General features: G+C 37.8%; 1 protein-coding gene across 1 annotated transcript in view; it reads right to left on the bottom strand.

The window, feature by feature from the left end:
* Positions 1-22,594, bottom strand: part of ptprk (protein tyrosine phosphatase receptor type K) — a 344,134-nt gene that overhangs the window by 88,029 nt on the left and 233,511 nt on the right. Inside the window, 9 exon segments of the mRNA XM_056481373.1 lie at positions 5,573-5,648; positions 6,417-6,453; positions 7,956-8,006; positions 8,008-8,052; positions 8,055-8,232; positions 9,012-9,117; positions 12,467-12,668; positions 13,615-13,726; positions 21,062-21,362. Of these exon segments, the coding sequence (XP_056337348.1) occupies positions 5,573-5,648; positions 6,417-6,453; positions 7,956-8,006; positions 8,008-8,052; positions 8,055-8,232; positions 9,012-9,117; positions 12,467-12,668; positions 13,615-13,726; positions 21,062-21,362 (1,108 nt within the window).

Genomic DNA, 22,594 nt, shown 5'->3' with positions numbered 1-22,594 from the left:
GATCCAATCGGTGTGCTGTTTACATTTTTGTAAATGAAATACTCATTACTTAGGGTACATTTTGTTATACATTCAGATATACAGTTTGAATTCAGAAGTATTAGCCCCTGTAGGAAGCCATTTGGCAAAGTCCATTGCTCCACAAGGTGGTGCTCTTTAAACAGGCTTTATAAGTGGAGACGAATATTAGGTAACAAAGTGTTGCTAGACGGAAGGGAGCACATGCAGTTTTGACCCACACATTCACAAATACACGCATCACACACAAAAAACGAACGCACCACATTCATTCACGCTTTTGGCCTGCAAGTCACGATATGAGGCAGTTTAATTTGAAACGGAAAACTTACCTGGAAGGAAATTTGTGAATTATTGGAGTTTGCAACTGCAATAAACCTAAATACTCATGGAAACAAGTAAGACTGTTCATTGCGTGTACACTTCATCAGCTAAAGGACAGCGTGCGTCATCTGGGTGCCTGTCTAACAACATCTCAGGGGCTTCAAGCAATAGGCTTAGCCTCTACAGCCCCCCTGTTTATTTTTTCCCCAATTTCTGTTTAACGAAAAGAAAATTTTTTCAACATTTCTGATAACTCATCTCTAATAACTGATTTATTTTATATTTGTCATGATGACAGTAAATAATATTAGACTAGATATTCTTCAAGACACTTCTATACAGCTTAAAGTGACATTTAAAGGCTTAACTAGGTTAATTAGGTTAACTAGGCAGGTTAGGGTAATTAGGCAAGTTATTGTATAATGATGGTTTGTTCTGTAGATTATTAAAAAATATATAGCTTAAAATGGCTAATAATATTGACCTTAAAATGGTGTTTAAAAAAATTTAAAACTGCCTTTATTTTAGTATGAATAAAACAAATACGACTTTCTCCGGAAGAAAAAATATTATCAGACATACTGTGAAAATTTCCCTGCTCTGTTAAACATTATTTGGGAAATATTTAAAAAAGAAAAATAAATCAACAGGGGGGCTAATAATTCTGACTTCAACTGTATGTCTTTCTTGTACACGTTCACGAGAAGGCAGAGGTGTTATTGTTACCCTTACACCATGCTCAAGCGATGACCCTATGTAAACCAATCAGCTTTCGGCAGTTCTACTAAGTAACCTTACAAAAAGCGGTAGGGTACGGTTGGCTATTTTGGAAACGATCCAATAAGGAGCTATTCTTATCAGATTAAATAAACACATTTTGAGTTGTTGGTTGAAAGCACTGAACAGTAAGCTGAACCAAAGCAGTCCATGTAGCTTCTGTGTTTCAGAAAGTCGGAGCAGCAGCCTCCAGCAGGACGTCCCGCAATCAGCTTTGACACCCGGGTGAAAGGTGATTAATCGCGCCGCTGTGCGGTTTTAGATGCAGGCTTGTATTGGTTCAGACACCAAATTTCGCCCCTGCCAGAACACTTGTGTTCCTGTCAGCTCTTATGAGGCTGATCTGAGAGAGAAACACTGGGAGCCATTCAATGGAAATTGGATTACGTCCATTTCGGAGATAAAATTCCACGCTTAAAAACAAAAATGTATTTTTGTTGCTAAACAACACATGACGTGGGCTACATCTAATCCGTTCTGGGACCGCTCTGAGCCTCGGGCAGACTTTTATCATTCGATTTCCTGCTGAAAAACAATTAATGAAGAGCCAGAGGGGGAAATAATATGCAATAACTCAGACGAGACACGACCGAAGGTGCTTTCTGTTCTGTCATTACCACAACAGCGCACACACACGCAATATAAACACACCAGTGTATCGCTGGCAGGACAAAAACGTGGGCAAACTACACCGATTTATGATTACGGTCTAACCATGAACTGACCCCTTTGATATATACAAACACCTCTATGGCTCAAACAATCGATAGAAAATGTTAGTGCTGCTATTCAAACACCGTCTCACATCATGTTTCAGGAAACCAAACCATAATTATTATACAAAAATAGAAACCAATAGTGTGTTGAGGAATAAAAATGGCTCAGGAGCTTTTTGTCCAAACGTTAGCACAAAACCCTCTAAATCCATCTGAACTCTTGTGTAAATGAATATTTTCTATCAGGCTCCTATGATTAGGTTCAGATCTTTCAGTTTATATGTATTACATTTACATTTAGTCATTTAGCAGACGCTTTTATCCAAAGCGACTTACAAATGAGGACAAGGAAGCAATTTACACAACTATAAGAGCAACAGTGAACAAGTGCTATAGACAAGTTTCAGGTGTTTTTTTTTTTTTTGAGAGAGAGTACAGTTAGTAGTATAGCCAGAGAGGCAGTTACAGATTAGGAAGGAAAGTGGAGACTAAATAGTTGCGTTTTTAGTCGTTTCTTGAAGACAGCAAGTGACTCTGCCGTTCTGATGCAGTTAGGGAGTTCATTCCACCAACTGGGCAGATTGAATGTGAGAGTTCGGGAAAGTGATTTCCTCCCTCTTAAGGATGGAACCACGAGGTGACGTTCATTCACAGAACGCAAGTTTCTGGAGGGCACATAAATCTGCAGAAGTGAGAGCAGATAAGAAGGAGCAAAGCCAGAGGTCGCTTTGTAAGCAAACATCAGAGCTTTGAATTTGATGCGAGCAGCAACTGGCAGCCAGTGCAAACGGGTGAGTAGCGGAGTGACATGTGCTCTTTTGGGTTCATCAAAGACCACTCGTGCTGCTGCGTTCTGAAGCAGCTGAAGAGGTTTGATAGAATTAGCTGGAAGCCCGGCTAGCAGAGAGTTGCAATAATCCAGTTTGGAGAGAACAAGAGCTTGAACAATGAGTTAAGCTGCATGTTCAGATAGGAAGGGTCGAACCTTTCTGATGTTATAGAGTGCGAATCTGCAAGATCGAGCAGTTCTAGAAATGTGCTCAGAGAAGTTTAGTTGGTCATCAATCGTTACTCCAAGGCTTTTTACCATTTTGGATGCAGTAATGGTTGCCCCATCCATCTGGATTGAAAAGTTATGGTGAAGAGTCGGGTTGGCAGAAACTTCAAGCATTTCCGTAATGATAAGTATGATATGTAATGATAAGGTTATTAGCTGGTAAATAAAATACCTTTTGTTCAAAAATGTCACTTTAGACAATTCATTGTTTTTTAACAAGGTAGATTTTCTTTTGCGTCAAAACCAGCTAAATCCACTAGTGCTTTTTTTTTGCAAAAACCTCTAAATCCACCTATTGAGACAAGACATTGTAATTAGTTGAAAATCATGATGCAATTATAAATTATTTTACCAAACATTAAACACCTAAAATTAAAAATAGATAAATCTGTCGAGTAAGTGGCGGTTCATTCCGCTGTGATAAACCAGGGAAAAAGCAGAAGGAAAATGAATGAATGAAATCTGTCAAATGCATTAATCAATAACATTAAAACTGACATTAATTAAATCCTAACAATCTGTTGTTCTTTCTGATATCTGGGATTTAGATTTAATGTAAGTAGAGTAAGGTAAACATTGTAAATATTGTAAACTAAGCTTGGTAGATTCAGATAATGTAGTGTAAAAACATTGTGAAACATCAATATCTGTGCATTGTCCATTAATATAAAAAGCTCATCAGATGTATGGGTATTATGAAGTCATATAAATAATGTATAGTGTTATACAGTATATTTATCTTTTTAAAATAGCTTAAATTGGCAAATAAAACACACGGTAGGCCTACTGGGCAAAAAGGGGATGCCTCTCAGACAATATTATAAGCTGTCATTCATTCAGTCTCACCATACTTAAGGTCTTGGTCTCTTGTTTATCCTCATAGCATCCACGTGGGATAAAAGAACGGCATCTTACCTCTGTCTTTCGTGAAATGCAGTTGCCGTTTAATGTATAGTAAATCAGACTCATTCAAAGAAGCGTCGCTGCGCAAACAAAAGTTATGAATGCATGCTACACTTCCGACTGCACAGTGTGTTTTCTGTTTCCTATAATGCACAGAGTTTTGAGGTATGGGACGTTTTCATTTGCCATTCACTGACAGTCGGACAGGCTCATCTAGTTCATCAAAACTCTGTCTTTTAAAATCTTAATCGAAAGTGGAATGAAACGGTTCTCCTCATAAAAGCCGGCACATCAGCGCGCTGCTGCTACATTAAAACATATGATTCAATTCGTGCCTTTTGATTGGTTCTCAGGATACAGCGGCTTCACCTGTCAAAGGCAAGTGGCGTTTAGCGGCTTTTGCATACAAACTGTTATTTGTGAATGCGCTGACGCTGGATTTGGATGATTTGAAGCAAATCTATTTGTTGATGGTGTACTGCGTGCCTAAAGCATTCACTCAATCGTCATTATCTCATTTTTGGCAAAAGTGGCGTTTAGCGGCTTTTGCATCTGAACTCTTCATATGTACTAAAATAAACCTTTGAGGAAAAGACTAAAACTCTAACCGTAATCAAATCACATGATCAGATGTAATGTAAAGCACCTTTAAGGCTTGTGTTACATTAGGGACGGATTATTCTTCCTTTATTTTATTAGCTGTATTTATTACTGTAATCGTGAGAGGCAATGCTTTGTTTTACGTGTAATCAGAAGTGAGCGTTATTACCGCCAGCCCTCTCTCTACATCCCTTACCAACATCATTATCATTAGTACACAACTACATCAAGATAGATATTCTATAATCATAATTCATGCAGAATTCCAATGCTGAGAAACTGTAGAGTAAATCACATTTTACTTCATTAAAGCCTTACTGGCCTGAGCGAAAACCCTAGGGTAAAGAAATAAGCAAAAAAATCTCACTTCACATAATTCACATAAATACAGGGTCTGGCAACCTTTGCTATCCTACATTAAAACTTCATGGGGCTACTACATTATAAAGGTTAACATGTGACGCCCCCTAATTGTTCATTGAATTATTTATTTTTATTAACTTTGTGTATTTTTTATGGTTAGTATTGTGAAGGATGTGCACTGTCCTACTGTACATCCGTTGTGTGCTACTGTGGCTTGTGTTTATTGTGTTATAATGAATAGTTCATTTTTTAAACAAATATATATATATATATATATATATATATATATAATATATATCACATACACACATATATATATATACACATACACACACATATACATAATACATAACATATATATATACACATATATATATATATATATATATATAATATATATATATATATATATATATATATATATATATATATATGTGTATATATATATCTATATACACACACACACACACATAATAATATATATATATATATATATATATAAATAATACACACACATATATATATATAACATACACACATGTACATACACACATATATATATACATATATATATATATATATATATACACACACAATATATATAATATATAATATATATATAATATATATATACACATATACACATATATATACACACATATATATACACATATACATATATATATACATATATATACATATACATATATATACATATACATATATATACAGGAGGGCTAATATGGGCGCTGAATATATATATTCAGCGCCCACTGAACAGTATAGAGTCTCCTTCACGATACTGAGGTGTTACAACTGCAGGTAAGTGCCCCCTGCTGGCCTCTCTAACACATCTTCCAAAAGAAACCTAGGTTTCCCATGTGCTCCACCTGGATGATGATATGGCAGCCATATTGCACCAGACTGCACACTACAGACCAGCTTATTGGTGGCGAGGAGACAGAGTGATGGAGAAAATGATGATATGGGGATAGATTTGGAGGTCATGATAGAAAAAGGCCATTGGGCAAATTGGGCCGGGATTGTTCGAGACTGTTTTCTAATGTACATCTTGGGATTTTTAACAACCAAAAGGCATCAGGACCTCAGTTTAAAACCTTCATCCAAAGACGGTGCTTATTTAGACAGTATAGAGTCTCCTTCACTATACTTGGGGCATTACGACCCCACACAGGACCACAGGTGAGTGCCCCCTGCTGGCCTCACTAAAACCTTTTCCAGCAGAGTAACCTAACTTTCCCATGCCGCTCTCCCATCAAGAGTATTTATTGAACTATGCTTGAGGACAGTCACGCCAAGGGACAGTTCTGAGATTTGGCTCACTAGAGGACCAGGAAGACAAAGGAATGTTTAACCATTCAGTGCATTTAAATGATGACAATACTAATTATATCCATATTTGTCATGCTTGCATAAACTCGCATAAGCTGTAGTGCTTATGTAACGGGTCAGTTGTAATGGGCTGGTCAAGCTTTGCCTCTTCTAGAACAACACTCCTGCAGCGTACACTTAACTGTGCCTTTATAACTGTGCTGAGAGCTCATAAAACACCAAATCACAGACATGACAGAAATGAACACACTCTTACATCATCACAGAGAAGAGAGAGAGGGGGGGGGGGGGGGGGGGGCTCTTACCTTTAAAGGCCAGTTTCAAACACTGCGTTTTACTCTCCTGAAGGAGAAAAAAACAACAATAAGCTGTAGTTAATCTTAACAACTCTATGATCAGCAGAGCATAACCTTTACACACTTAATAGTATGGGTAGATTAAGAGTTGTATAGGGACAGGTTTAGTGGAATGGTAAAGGTTAAGGTTTGGTTAAGGACAGGTTTAGAGGTATGGGTAGTTCATTTAAGGGTTGGTTAGAGGACAGGTTTGGAGGCATGGGTTAGGTTTTTAAATGTTGGTTAGGGACAGTTTTAGTAGTATGGCTAAGGTTAAGGGATGGTTGAGATTAAGGACAGGTTTAGTGGTGAGGGTAGTTTAAGGGTTGATTAGAGACAGATGCAGTAGTATAGGTAGGTTTGGGACAGGATCTGAGGTATGGGTAGGTTTGAAGGTTGGTTAGGGACATGTTTAGCAGTATATGTAAGGTTAAGGGCTGGTTAAGTTTAAGGACAGGCTTAGAGGTATGGGTAGTTAAGGGTTGGTTAGAGACAGGTTTAGAGGTATAGGTAGATTTAAATGTTGCTTAGGGATAGGCTTAGTAGTATGGGTAAGGTTAAGGGTAGGTTTATGTTTAAGGACAGGTTTAGAGATATAGGTATTTTGAGGGTTGGATAGAGACAGGTTTAGTGGTATGGGTAGGTTTTAAAGGTTGGTTAGGGACAGGCTTAGTAGTATAAGTAAGGTTAAGGCTGGTTAAAGTCAAGGGCAAGGTTTTGAGGTATAGGTAGTTAAGTGTTGGTCAGAGACAGATTAAGTGTTATAGGTAGATTTAATGGTTGGTTAGAAGAAGGTTTAAAAGTATGGGTAAAGTAAGGGCTGGTTGAGGTTAAGGACAGGTTTAGAGGTATGGGTAGTTTAAGGGTTGGACAGAGACAGGTTTAGTGGTATGGGTAGGTTTAAAGGTTGGCTAGAGACAGGTTTAGTAGTATGGGTAAGGTTAAGGGCTGGTTGAAGTTAAGGACATGTTTAGAGGTATGGATAATTTAAGGTTGTTTAGGACAGGTTAGTAGTATGGGTAAGGTTAGGGGCTGGTTAAGGTTAAGGACAGGTTTAGTAGTATGGGTAGTTTAAGGGTTGGTCAGATACAGGTTTAGTGGTATGGGTAGGCTTAAAGGTTGGTTAGGGACAGGTTTAGTAGTATTGGTAAGGTTAAGGGCTGGTTGAAGTTGAGGACAGGTTTAGAGGTATGGGTAGTTTAAGGGTTGGTTAGAAACAGGTTCAGTGGTATTGGTAGTTTAAGGTTGGTTAGAGACAGGTTCCATGGTATAGATAGGTTTAAAGGTTGGTTAGGGACAGGTTTAGTAGTATAGGTAAGGTTAAGGGCTGGTTAAGGTTAAGGACAAGCTTAGTGGTATGGGTAGTTTTAAACAACAGAATCCTCCAACATTCAATTTGATACTAGACCCTGATACTAGTATAACAATCATAGCTTAATATGTAATTCAAAGGTAAGTACAGTACACCAGATGGTCTGAGGCAGCACAAGCACTGATCTCCACACTGACCTTCTCCACTCGGCTGACTGCCTGGAAGTAGATGTTGTAGTCTTTGCGGGGGTGCGAGAGGAGCGTTCCAGTAGCCGTGGTAGGTTTTGTTGTCTCCCTACAGTAAAAGGCAGCGGTTTCCTGCAGATTTCTGGGAGGAATCTCTGCAGCAAAGTAATAAGGCAGGCCGGAGCTGACGGCGTTCTGATAGGACACTGGCTCCCGGTAACACTCGCCTCCACTGGCCTCACGGCGCCCGCGATGAGGGTTGATCTCCTTCACCACTATCTGATAGGCACTGTGGAGGACGGACACAACACGAGAGGTTTACCAGCAGCTGAACACCCTCAGCTTTCACATCTCAGCAGCATCATATTGCCAGACCAAACATACATACTATGAGGGCACCTGCACCAAATATTATTGCTCAAAAACATAGGCATGAGTACAACTACAGTTGAAGTCAGATTTATTAGCCCTCCTGGAAAAATTTCAATCATTGAGTAAATATTTAGTAAAAGAATAAAACATTTTAAAGGAAGTTGAATAATTTTGATGTACATGAGCTATGAATGCTTGATGTATCAAATATATGAAAAATATCTAAATGACCTAAAAGCTTAAGTAACTGTTCCAAATAACACACTAATAATAATTAGTGTATAGAGATGCACAGGCCCCACTGCTTTACATCCGCATCTGCTGTTTTTCTATTTTTCTGCATTTCTCCCGCTCCAGTAAATAAACAGCATAGAGGTGAGTGTGTTTTCCTCCTCCTCCATCTGCGTGTGTAGGAATGAGTCTGTCACAATGATGGCTGAATTACTGAAAGTGTTTTCGAACTCAGAAACTCAAAGCATGCAGACGGAGAGGAGAAGAGGAAGAGGAGGATGTGGACTCAGGGATCTTTGAGCAGGAATGTGGAGGAAGAGAATCAGTAACTCCAGCAGCAGCAGAGGCTCATTACAGCACACTGAAAACACTAATGAAGCAGACACTCAGACACACACAGACATACAGTATATACACACACATATACACAGACACATACACACACCTAGAGACACACACACACACCTGATGGGTGCTCCTTTAGCCTGCGCAGGCTTCAGCAGGACAGTGATGGTGGTGGCCGTCTCGTTCAGGGATGCCTCTGACCCATCATACTCCTCCAGCGTCGGGGCTACACACACACACACACACACAAAAAATCATGAAAAAAATCATAATGAAATATAGATCCTTCACAATGAACAATCATGTAACAAACTCAATCTTGCAAACACAAATCAAAACTGATAAAAAACTGCAGTTATGCCATTTAACATGTTACTTTATTTATTCTATCATAGTTTTGACATATTTTCAATATTTTTAAGATTTTCTCTTTTCTTTTATGATGTTTTGCTTTTCCGTACAGCACTCTGGTCTCACGTGTGCTGCTGAAAGAGTTTTATAAATAAATTAAGTTGAGTTGATTTCATCATTTTAATTCAAAATATTTAGTTAAATATGAATAATTTTGTTTAAATTAAATTTTTATTTATTCTTTAATTATTGCGCACCTGAAATGCCTTTTAAAATATTTATTAGTATTTAGAATAAGCTTTTCTTTTTAGATTTTCATTTTTCATTTTAGTAATCTAGTGTTGTTTTTTTATATTTTCAGCTTTTTTATGTTTATGTCATAATTTATTAAATGCATTGTAGTACATATACTAAAATATATTTAATTTAATTTAGCTGAAAAGTGACTTTTTTGCTTTAATTTAATATCTATAATTACTTATAACATTTACAAAAATGTTACTATTATACACTACCTGACAAAAGTCTTGTTGCTTATCCAAGTTTTAGGAACAACAAATATTAACTTGACTTCTAGTTGATCATTTGGTATCAGAAGTGGCTTATATGAAAGGCAAAAGCCTCTAGATGAAGCTTATTTGACCTAAATAAAATACGATCATGCCTTGATTATTAATGATTTCATTAGGACAGTAAGGTCTGACTTTACTTAGACAAAAGTCTGCTCACTGAACCTTCAGTAATGTCCAGTATAGAATATGTGGTCATGCTGCAGTGGAAACAGAATGAATATTGTGTCTGACTCCATCATGAGCTTGGAGGACTGCATCCATACATCTCTGAATGACTCAAATCACTGATTAATAAAGTCATCTGGAATGGCAAAGAAAGCCTTCTTGCAGGACTCCCAGAGTTCATCAAGACTCTTTGGGTTCATCTTCAATGCATCCTCCTACGTCTTACCCCAGACATGCTCAATAATGTTCAAATCTGGTGACTGGGCTTGCCAATCCTGGAGCACCTTGACCTTCTTTGCTTTCTGGAGCTTTGATGTGGAGGCTGAAGTATGAGAAGGAGCGCTGTCCTGCTGAAGAATTTGCCCTCCCAAAAGATTTGTAATATAATGGGCAGCACAAATGTCTTGACACCTCAGGCTGTTGATGTTGCCGTCCACTCTGCAGATCTCTCGCACGACCCACGCTGAATGTAACCCCAAACCATGATTTTCCCCTCACCAAACTTGACTGATTTCTATGAGAATCTTGGCTCCATGCGGGTTCCAGTAGGTCTTCTGCAGTATTGGTGACGATTGGGATGCAGCTCAGCTCAACAGATGATTCATCAGTAAAATCGACCTTTATGACATATTTCACAATGATCAGCTAGAAGTCAAGTTAGTATTTGTTGCTGTTAAAACTGAGATCGACGACAAGCCTTTTGTCAGGTAGTGTAATATAATGTAGTTTTGTACCAGCTTACAAAAAAACAGACAAGCAAACTAGAAAAGATGCAACAGACAAATCTGATACTAGTACAATTAAGCACACACACACACTCACACACACAAAGCACACAAACAAATCTCTCCAAGTTCACTTTACATAATGAAGTGTTCCTCAACTTGTCTTTCTGCTGCGTCTGAAAAGCAGGAATTCTTCAGTGGTGTTTGGCGGCTCCACCTACACTCTAACAAATGTGAAGTGATGGATTTGCGAATGCTAGAAAATCATATTTGTGCTGATGGTGGCTGTGTTTAATCTGAGAGCGCTGCCTGCGGGACGAGCTGACGAGGTTACGCTCCTCATCTCTGCTTATCAAAGAGCTTTTACATCCAATCCAGCTGATTACGCTCAATGCTGCCTCTAATTTAACATCATCGCGAGAGCAGCCGCAAATTAAAACAAACAAACAAACAAACATCCTCGTTTCCTTTACAGAAAACATCATCACTACCAGCGGCCTTTTGGCAATCAGAGTGTTCAAATACAAACTGATTGCACGGTGGAAATGTAAATCAATAGAGTTAATTAGCATTAAAGGTGACTAATTATGCAAACAGCACGTTTATGAGGAGTTTAGACACAGGTGTGTCAGCAGTGTGTGTAAATATCCAGTCTCTAATAGTAAACATGAATGAATTCTTTGATTGACATTCTCCCCCTGATCATAGGGGGAAAGCCCCGCCCACTAGTGACTATCTCTCCCTCATTAGCATAAACAGCCCTGAGTGAGAAGCAGCCATCCATTAGCCATTAGAGTGTTTGAGCTGCTGAAGATAATGTCAGCATAGACTAAGAGGATTATAGATGTGGAGTTTTAGATGAAGCACAAATGAACAGCAACAGGAGTCTCTATAGACTGACGCATTCGTACACACTGACACCAACATGGTGACGCACAGGCATTTGTTGCTCAGTCCTCTTTAAGAAAAAAAAAAAAGAGCATACTGTGACGATCACCAGAGATCGCTGAGAAATACTCTCACATTCACATAAACTACAAATCCGTCACGTTATGGGACTACAAACACCCAGTCATGCAACACACACACACACAACCGGTTCCGTATCCTGACTGATTGCAAACGCACAGCTGATGTTGCTGAAGTACTGATTACACACACACATATACGGCTCACTTTTGAGACCTCATGGCTGAGTTTTGTTATCTGTTATAGTGACATTACAATGCGTTTCCTTTGTCTTGCTTTGCCGTGTTTTTGATCCTCGCCTAGTTTGTTTGTTTGTTTGTTTTATTCCTGTCTGCTGCCTGCCTAGTGACCATCTGCCTGTTATTTTTACAACGACTCTGGATAATGTCACGATCACCAGCGATCTAACAACCAGAGATCGCTGGTAAATACACTCACATTCACATGAACTACAAATCCGCCATGTTATGGACTACAACACCCAGTCATGCAGCACACACACAACCGGTTCCAGTCCTGGCAGCTGAAGACTCTCAGTAGTCTCTCTTCAGAAACCCTGAAGTACTACTTTCTCTTTCTGTCATTCCACTATTTTTACGCAGAACTCATTTTTCAGATTTGTTTTGTTTGGTTTTATTTTTAGGTTTGTATTGTTTGGGTTTTTACCAAAATCAGGTTCAATTCCACGTCAACAGCTCCTTTAGAAACATTATTCCCTGGAAAACACATGGCGCGTTCAATACTTATTTCCCCCGCTGTATTTGTACTAGAAATGAGTTTTGCAGTGATGTACCTGATATGTTGGTGGTGACGTTGAGTGTGGTGGGGGGTCCGAAGCCCTTGCTGGTGCTGGCGCGGATCAGAAACTGGTATGTTGTGCCAGGGTGAAGCAGAGTGAAGTTGTAGCGGGACATGTTCCAGGGCAGAGACACCAGTAGTGGGGGACGCAGCAGCGGGACGGACGGGTCGAAGGAGTGCACACTGCTGTAGCTGATCTGGAGACAGCACACACACACACACCACTAAATAACAACACATTCAGAAGACTATACAGGGACACACTGTACATTACATTACATACAGGGACATAAATAATAAATAGGCTTTGTCTACCATCCAATGAACCAGCTTGCAGGAATTTATGCCAACAAAACTAATTATATAATACATTCAGAGTGAGTCTTCAGTAAACAACTGATTCAGTGATTCAAACACTGATTCAAATGATCTGTTCAGAATGAGTCTCCAGTAAACAACTCACTGATTCAAATGATCTGTTCAGAGAGAGACTCTAATAGACAACTCACTGATTCAAATGATCTGTTCAGTGATTCTCTATTAAACAACTCACTGATCCAAATGGTCTGTTCAGAGAGATTCTCCAGTAAACAACTCATTAATTCAAATGATCTGTTCAGAGTGATTCTCCAGTAAACAACTCACTGATTCAAATGATCTGTTCAGAGTGATTCTCCAGTAAACAACTCACTGATTCAAATGTGCTGTTCAGAGTGAGGTTCTAGTAAACAACTCACTAATTCAAATGATCTGTTCAGAGTGAGGTTCTAGTACACAACTCACTGATTCAAATGATCTGTTTAGAGAGAGACTCTAATAAACAACTCACTGATTCAAATGATCTGTTCAGAGTGAGTTCCTAGTAAATAACTCACTGGTTCAAATGATCTGTTCAGAGTGAATCTCCAATAAACAACTCAATGATTCAACTGATTTGTTCAGAATGTGTCTAAAATAAATGTTGACAGTATAATTGGAGTATTTAAGTATTATTTCATTAGGGTATCAAGTGTACACTGATTTGTGTGCTTATCCACAATGCACTGAACCACATGCATCAGTTACCAACATAACCTTTGTATAATGGGTTAAATATATCAGGTTTGCACATGGAAACAGATGATCTGTTAGCACTAGCATTACCTCATACTGTGTTATTATGCCGTTGGGCTCCAGAGGCTCTTTCCACTGCAGAGAGATCTTATCCTCAGACGGTGTCGCTCGCACAAACTCCTTGGGAACCGGCCCGGAACTACAGCACAAGAAACACACACTCAAACATATAAGATAATGCAGGATATAGTGCTGTGACAGCTATGACCTACAGAATGACCAGAGCTGTACAATAATTACTGATAAACACACAGTGCAGATTACCACTTATCAGCCAGAGAATCATTTGAGAGTCATATTGTTCAAATTAAGTTTTTACATTATATAAATAGTTTGAGGAGGACCCATTATGCAAGTAGCATGTGCCGGGATCACATTTTCATGCTGCGATTAATTGATTGAGCTTTTATCACGGTATACGGTATTATCACGATATTGTAATTTTACTAGAGAAACAGGTAAAAAACACAAAAAAACTTCAATAACAAAAACTTTAATAACTTTTTAATTAACTAAAAGTACTTCAACATTTAAATACAAATAAATATAAATAAAACAATACACAATATAAAAGTAAACTTGAGCAATTATATCAAAGTGAATGTGCAAAAGGGAAACCGTCTTCGTAATCCCTCTGCATTTTTTTTGGAACCCAAAATATTTCCAAACTTCTGACTTTAACCTTTTTGAAGGGGGATAAAGTGTCGGCAGCGTTCCTCCTTCCGCCATGCTTCTTCTTTGTGTAACCAGGGCTGGACTGGGGCAAAAAAATCGGCCCTGGCATTTTGGGCCAGAGCGGCCCACTAAATTCAATCAAAATGCTATCTATCTATGCATGTCCATATTTTTATCAAATCATATTCTATAAAACACAAAAGCCATATATAGAAATAAATAAATAAATACAAACTTTAATTTCAATTTAATTTCTGTATACTGTCCATAAGATATTTTGTTGAGTTCTAAAAAAATACACTATTCATTCATTTATTTTTCTTCGCATAAGTCCCTTATTATCAGTGGTTGCCACAGTGGAATGAACTGGCAACTATTCCAGCATGTTTTATGCAGCAGATGCCTTTCCAGCCACAACCCAATATTGGAAACCACCCATACACACTCATTCACACACACTCATACACTACAGTCAATTTAGCTTATTCAATACACTATTCACTCAGCCTATATTCAATAATAAACATAACAAAAACTGCCTGCTAATGCATGGGTAAATCTTCAAAGGGAACAGTGTTACATTTTAACCTTTCACCTCATCCTGCTTGCTGTTTCACTATCTAAACAATGAAAACATAATATAAGTCAAATTTGTTTCATTTTGATATTATGATTAACAGACAGCAAACAGGCCTCGTGTAGCTGCATATTTTTATGAGCATCATCTTCACACTGCATATTTATAACAAAAACAAGGCTTAAATATAACTGTCTCCTTTCATTTCCATTGAAAAGAATGAACTTTACCCTGTCTCTTTTGCAGAATATCAGTTTTAATAACCAATAAAGGCCATTATAACAGTATAACGTACATTAAATTTAAACGATAAAGGTAAGCAATCAGTCAATGTGCAGAATCAGTGTATGTGGTTACATAAATTAATATATTAGCTTATCTTTGCACTCAGCCAAAACAGTTAACTGAGAACAAGTGATTCAAAAGACATAAGAATTGTTAGATAGAGACAACAAGATGAATTCAATATCACGTTAACAACTATAGTGAGATGAGATCATCCAGCAGATGAACTGTCTGACATGCACTATACTCAGTCTCACCTGGGGTTATGCTCACCCGCTGGAAACTAGTGGCTGCAGCTCTGGGCAGAGAGTGTGTGGTCACGTGATTTGCGTTTTTAGCCGTGTACTAGAATGAACAGAGAACTTTTCAGAATCGCTAAATGAAACGCCGGTGTATTTCCCGCGATTTCTCTGCGCCTCCCTTGCGTTTCTTCTCTTCTGACTCTCGACTATTTTGACAAATACACACAAACGACGCACGCTCACACGGAGTCCAAAATAGGAGTTTGTGATTGGGCCAGCCCAATGTCAATACCGAAAAGAACCAATGGGCTGCAGAGTGTCACATGGACCGGCTCCCGGTCTGTCTGTCCGGGAAAAAAAAGCATCTACTTTCAGAGAGTCACAGATCACAGCAGCGTCAATCAATAAGGCAGAACAAAAACGATAGGCTGCTAAGCCCTTTATGGGCCGATCAGATCATAAGACGATGATCAGCCCGGCCCAAAAAGTACGTCGGCCCACCGGGAAAGTGCCCAGTCTGCAGATGGCCTGCGTGTGAGGATTAATAGTGCGGTGGCAGCGGCAGCGCGCACTGCACACACAGGGCTTCTACATGTGGGGATTGTTTACATCAGAGTGCGCATCAGTTCTGCGCAGCATATACGCAGTGTTCTTCAAGCGGTTGATGGAAAATAAGCTAAGGCCGCGTTCTAAGAATATAAATTCGGATCTATTATTTTTCACGGTATTTTGAAGTGCCCGCGATAACAATATCGTGCATATTCATTACCGTGCTTTATCGCATTACCGAATACCGGCACAAGCCTATATGCAAGCACCTTTTTATAAGGGTTTAAGCATAGTTGTGTCAGCAGTGTGTGAATATATCCAGCTTCTTATGGTAAACATTGATTTATTCTATTATTTATAATCAGACTTGATAAAAACAGTCTGCAGAAACACTTTGATTGACATTCTGCCTTTGTACATGTATCAGAGGGGGAAAGCCCCGCCCACTAGTGACCATCTCTCCCTCATAGCATAAACAGCCCTGAGTAGGAAGCAGCCGTTCACTTTTAAAGTTTTTGAATCTGCCACTATGGTGACGCACAGGCATTTGTAGCTCCGCCCTCTTCTGTAAAGAGCACAATCTCATTTGAATTTAAAGCGACAGTCACCAAAACACAACAATTTGGCTCAAAGCCTAATAGGGTCAGTTTCAGAGAGTTATAAATGATTATTTGTGTGGTGTTAAGCTCAAACTTCACACACACACACATACACACCATTGAGACATCAGAGATGCGTTTTACATCTTGTGGAAAAAAAGGCCTAATAGGTTTCCTTTAAGTGCAATTTATAATATTCATCAAGAATTGAGTTTGATATATATTTACTCTTCATAAAACATCATATTTACTCAATATTGTAATGATTTTTAGTATAAAAGAATGAATCATTTTCACCATCACAGTGTATTTTTGACTTGTGCAGAACAAGACCAGGGCCAGAGTTATTTCCGCGGTAAAGTCTGATGTGCTTTTTATACATTGTTAAGAATTCAAAAGGCAATATTAGATTTACAAATAAATCATACAAACAATAATGATTCAGTTTGATTCATTTGGACAGACAGCAGAGCAAAAACAGTAGCCGAATAGTTCATATTGAGCTCCATTTCCAGCAGTGCTGCTCCTACAGTAATTATTAGAGACTCACTACTGCTGCTGCTGCAGATAAAGACTCTAACTCCATTACTGTTTCAGCAAAACAGTATGAAAACACATCTGTACAGCTCCTGCAAATTGAAATTAAAGATCATTACACTGTCTACATTTTTTGTATGTGCTTTTCTGTAGTTTTTCTCCTAAACAACTAAAAACAAGCAAAGCAAAAACAAACAAGTAAAAAAAAAAATCAAGAAAACAATAAACAAGCAAACAATTAAGCAAAAACAAACAAACAAGCAAACTTATAAACAAACAAGCAAGGAAACAAATTAATAAGCAAAAAACAAACATACTAGCAAACAAATAACAAAAAACAAAGCAAGCACGCAAACACATTAATAAGCAAAAAACAAACAAACTAGCAACAGAATTAGCAAAAAACAAACAAGCAAACAAGTAAGCAAAAAACAAACAAGCAAACAAATTAATAAGCAAAAAAACTTACAAATCAGTAAACAAGCAAAAAATAAACAAACAAACAAACAAGCAAACAAATAAACAAACAAGTAAACAAATAGGCAAAAAACAAACAAGCAAACAAATTAATAAGCAAAAAACAAACAAACAAGCAAACAAATAACCTAAAAAACAAACAAGCAAACAAATTAATAAGCAAAAAAACTTACAAATCAGCAAACAAGCAAAAAAACAAACAAGCAAACAAATAAACAAACAAGCAAACAAATAGGCAAAAAACAAACAAGCAAACAAATTAATAAGCAAAAAACAAACAAACTAGCAAACAAATAACAAAAAACAAAGCAAAGAAATTAATAAGCAAAAAACAAACAAACTAGCAAACAAATAACAAAAAACAAAGCAAAGAAATTAATAAGCAAAAAACAATCAAACAAGCAAACAAATAAGAAAAAACAAAGCAAGCAAACACATTAATAAGCAAAAAACAAACTAGCAAACAAGCAAACGAATAAGCAAAAAACAAACAAACTAGCAAACAAATAACAAAAAAACAAACAAACAAGTAAACAAATAAGCAAAAAACAAAGCAAGCAAGCAAACACATTAATAAGCAAAAAACAAACAAACTAGCAAACAAATAACAAAAAAACAAACAAACAAGTAAACAAATAAGCAAAAAACAAAGCAAACAAGCAAACACATTAATAAGCAAAAAACAAACAAACTAGCAAACAAATAACCTAAAAAACAAACAAGCAAACAAATTAATAAGCAAAAAATGTACAAATCAGCAAACAAGCAAAAAACAAACAAACGAACAAACAGCCAAAAAAAATCAAGCAAACAAACAAACAAAAAAAACAAAACAAACAAGCAAACAAACAGGCAAGCAAGGAATCAATCAGGCAAAAAACAAGCAAAAACACAAACACACACACACACACAAAAAAAAAAACACTTTTCTTAGGCCATTAGGACATTTCTTACACACAGAATTATTGCCCACTGAACTTTGAGTCTGATGCATATAAATTAATCCACTGCAGAAAAAAAAGCTTGCTATGGATCTGAAAAAAAAAAAAAAAAAAAAAAACAAATCTAACTTGATCCAAATTTTATGCGGTACAAATGTTTCAATGGCAGCATGTAAATGTGACTGACAGAATGTGAGCTCAAACTTATATTTGAATGTCTTTGTTTCTGTGTTTAAGAGTCTCAGGACCCCTAAACTCCTCTGATGGAAAGGCTTCAGTTTCAGTGTCTGAAATGGCTTTTACTGATCAACATAAACTGTGACCTGCATCTGAGCTTTTTAATTTTAAAGAAAAAAGGGCTTGTTTTGTACCTGGCTGTGCACATTACAAGCACAGGCCTATTAAATTACTGTGAAGGATAAAGAGAGCCTTCAACAGCACACAAAAGAAGGAGGACGAGACGAGATAACACACACACTGGCAGGACACAGACAACAACATGCTCACCTCAAAACACATTTGCATATGTGTGGATAAAAACATACACACACTCACTCACTTATGCACTAATGCGCGCACACACGCTCACACACACGCGCACGCACACGCACACACACACAGGGAATTATGGCTGTAATGATGAAACACACACACACACACGCACTTGTACCTACAGCGTGCCCTCCTTCAACCTATAGAGCCACTAACGGTGGTCTTTATTGTGCTGCAACACTGTTGGCATAGCGGCTGACAAACAAAATTGTGCGAGTGGTGTGTGTGTGTGTATGCGCATGTCCCAGATGTGTCACCAAATCACAGCAGCATCTCCACAGAATATAACCCACTTCTGACTGTCAGGTGTGTGTGTGTGTGTGTGCTCGACGTATCCCTGCCTTTATCCTGAGCTGAATTATTCCTCTCACTCATCTGCTGAATAAAACACAAGTTATATTTATACATTCCTGACAGGGTTTGATCTGCACCTCCACTCGCAGAAAGAGGCTGGAGCTGTCAGTGTAATCATGTAAACACAGTAAATGGGCCAGAGCTGCTCTTCATCATCTGGATGTGCTGTATATGAGCGGAGCGGCACCATTTTAGGAGAGATGCCAGACCTTTGTGGACACTGACTGATGGATGACAACTCAAAACAAACAAACAAAAAAGCAAGCTAAAAAGTAGGCAAACAAACAAGCAAACAAACAAATAAATAAGCAAAAAAAAAAAAAAAAAAAAAAAACAAGGAAGCAAACAGACAAACATCAAGCAACCAAACACACAAGTAAATAAATAAGTAAAAAACAAAGCAAGCAAGCAAAACAAACAAGCAAACAAACAAACAAACAAACAAACAAGCAAACAAAAAACAACCAACCAAACACACAAGTAAACAAATAAATAAATAAACAAGCAAGCAAGCAAACAAACAAAAAAAGCAGACAAGCAAACAACAAACCAAACAAAAAACAAACAAATAAGCAAACAAATAAACAAAACAAGCGAGCGAATAAACAGTAATGAAAAAAACAAACAAGCAAGCAAGCAAACAAACAAACAAAAAAAGCAGAGAAGCAAACAACAAACCAAACAAAAAAACAAACAAGCAAACAAACAAATAAGCAAAAAAGCAAGCAAGCAAACAAACAAGCAAACAAACAAATAAGCAAAAAAGCAAGCAAGCAAACAAACAAGCAAACAAATAAACAAAACAAGCGAGCGAATAAACAGCAATGAAAAAAACAAACAAGCAAGCAAGCAAAAAACAAAAAAGCAAACAAACAAACAACAAACAAAAACAAGCAAACAAAACAAGCAAACAAACAAAGCAAAAAACAAACAAATAAACAAAACAAACAAGCAAACAAACAAAGCAAAAAACAAGCAAGCAAACAAACACAACAAACAAGCAAACAAACAAATAAACAAACAAACAAGCAAACTAAAAACAAAACAGCAAGCAAACTAAAAAATAAATGAATAAAAAAAAACAAACAAGCAAAAAACAAAAACAAGCAAACAAACAAACGAGCAAAACAAACAAGCAAGCAAACAAACAAGCAAAAAACAAACAAATAAGCAAAAAACAAAACAAAACAAGCAAGCAAACAATCAGGCAAAATGATAAACAATCAAACAAACAAGCAAATAAAAGCAAACAAACAAACAAATAAATAAGCAAACAATAAAAGCAAAAAATATATATTATTTTGCGATTATTTTTAGCACAGTTGTAATTGTAACTGGCTGTAATCTTCAGTTTAGTTTGGTCTCTGAACATCTTTAGGAACAGGAGATACTACATTTGTATTCAACATTTTTTACAACAAATTACAAACTACAAAATGTCTATATACATATCAGATTTGTTATGTTTCTCTTCATTTTTCCCGATTTATTACAATTTTATTTAATATCCTTCAGCTACATTAATTTAGGTGTACTTATATTAGCTCCTCAGTTATGTCTATAGTACTGACTAATCTAGCTTATGCACATATATATTAGTAAAAGCACCCTATCCAAATATGAAAGTAGATCTGTGATGGTGTACTCATACATGCTGTGTGTGTGTGTGTATATTTATATGTCGTACCGTCCTCCTGGGTCTGGATGAGGGTCTCATCGCTCTCCTTGCGCCCCTCTGGGTTGGTCAGGATCATCTTCAGGCTGACGTTGGTGTTGGGTGGCAGGTTTCCCACCACGTGCCGCGGGGCCTTGGGGTCCATCTCCAGGCAGTCGGCCTTGCTGTGATTGGGGGTTTTGTGGTAGTGGTAGCAGATGGTGACGTTGAAGGTGTGGCAGCGGGTGATGTTGTAGCCCAGAGACTCCCAGTCCACAGCGATGAAGCGTGCCTGCGTCTCCGCGATCTTCAAGCTCTTGGGGGTCCGCATGGGCTCTGAGGAAGCAGACCAGTCACAGGGTTAGGCCAGCAGAGACTACTCGCACACAACAAACTCACATTTCAGGAGGAAATCCTGCACTCTGGAATACTCGATTCTGATTGGTCAAATCTTGACATTCCTGTGCTATGCTGTGTTAGGGATAAAGTAGATCCAGGAGGTTGTCATCTCAGAATAAAGGCCAGAAGGTTTATCAGCCGCCCGACGTGAATCGCAGCACTGTTGTAGAGGACTGAAGGGTTTATTCTGAGAAAACAACCGTCCTGGATGTACTTTATCCTGCTTATTACACAGCTATTTTACACAAAACGTGAAAAAAACAGACACAAACATTGTTCTGAGACGTAATATTTTATTAATTAACCCCTTCAGACCCTGTGTCCATTACAATGGACATCACATGACAACACAGTCCATGTGTATTGTGGTTCCTGAGTATTTCATCTAATTTAAAGCATACAGTTCATAAGAGTGGACGATTGTCATCCAATCAAATGGCAGTAACTCTCGACATGTGACTCTCATACGCTGAAAAGCAACATGGTCTCACTTCACTCCAGACACAGACCTAAGCCACATTTACAATGTTTCTATTCAGATTTATTGATATGTTTGCCAATATTTGATAGATTGTATGTAAAAAAGAGGGATTGCACTTACTAATCAAAGCTTAAAATCTTTTGTAAGATTGCCAGCTTTAGATCAGGATTTTTTTCAAATATGTCTGTCCATTAGGATGTACATTGGGATCAAAATCTGTTAGTGAAATGAAATCTCCACACATAGCGCACACACATAGCGCAGACACACACACACACACACACACACACACACACACACACACACACACACACACACACACACACACACACACATAGCGCAGACACACATACTAATAGAGAGAGAGAGGGCGTTAAGCTTTGCACTCGTTTTCCACGCATATGTGACATGATACAGGTTAATCTCCACTGCTGTATGGATATCTCTTATATTAATGTACAAAATAAACCTGATTTAACGTCCACAAACCGGGATTGAAGTGTCTTCCTTTATAATTGTTCTGACATGCGGCTGTGCTGATGAAGTGAATCTGAAGTGAATCGCTGTAATTCATTACACACATGCTCTGTTTTAAAACATTTTAAACTTGTGAAACTCACTCTTGATCACGTTTGATGATGATTGATGATCCTAGAGAACTGAACACACCTTTTATTCCCGGCTGCTT

Source organism: Danio aesculapii, chromosome 20 (assembly GCF_903798145.1).
Source record: "Danio aesculapii chromosome 20, fDanAes4.1, whole genome shotgun sequence".
In the NCBI taxonomy this organism is placed as follows: Eukaryota; Metazoa; Chordata; class Actinopteri; order Cypriniformes; family Danionidae; genus Danio; species Danio aesculapii.
This window is presented reverse-complemented; position numbering and strand designations above follow the sequence as displayed.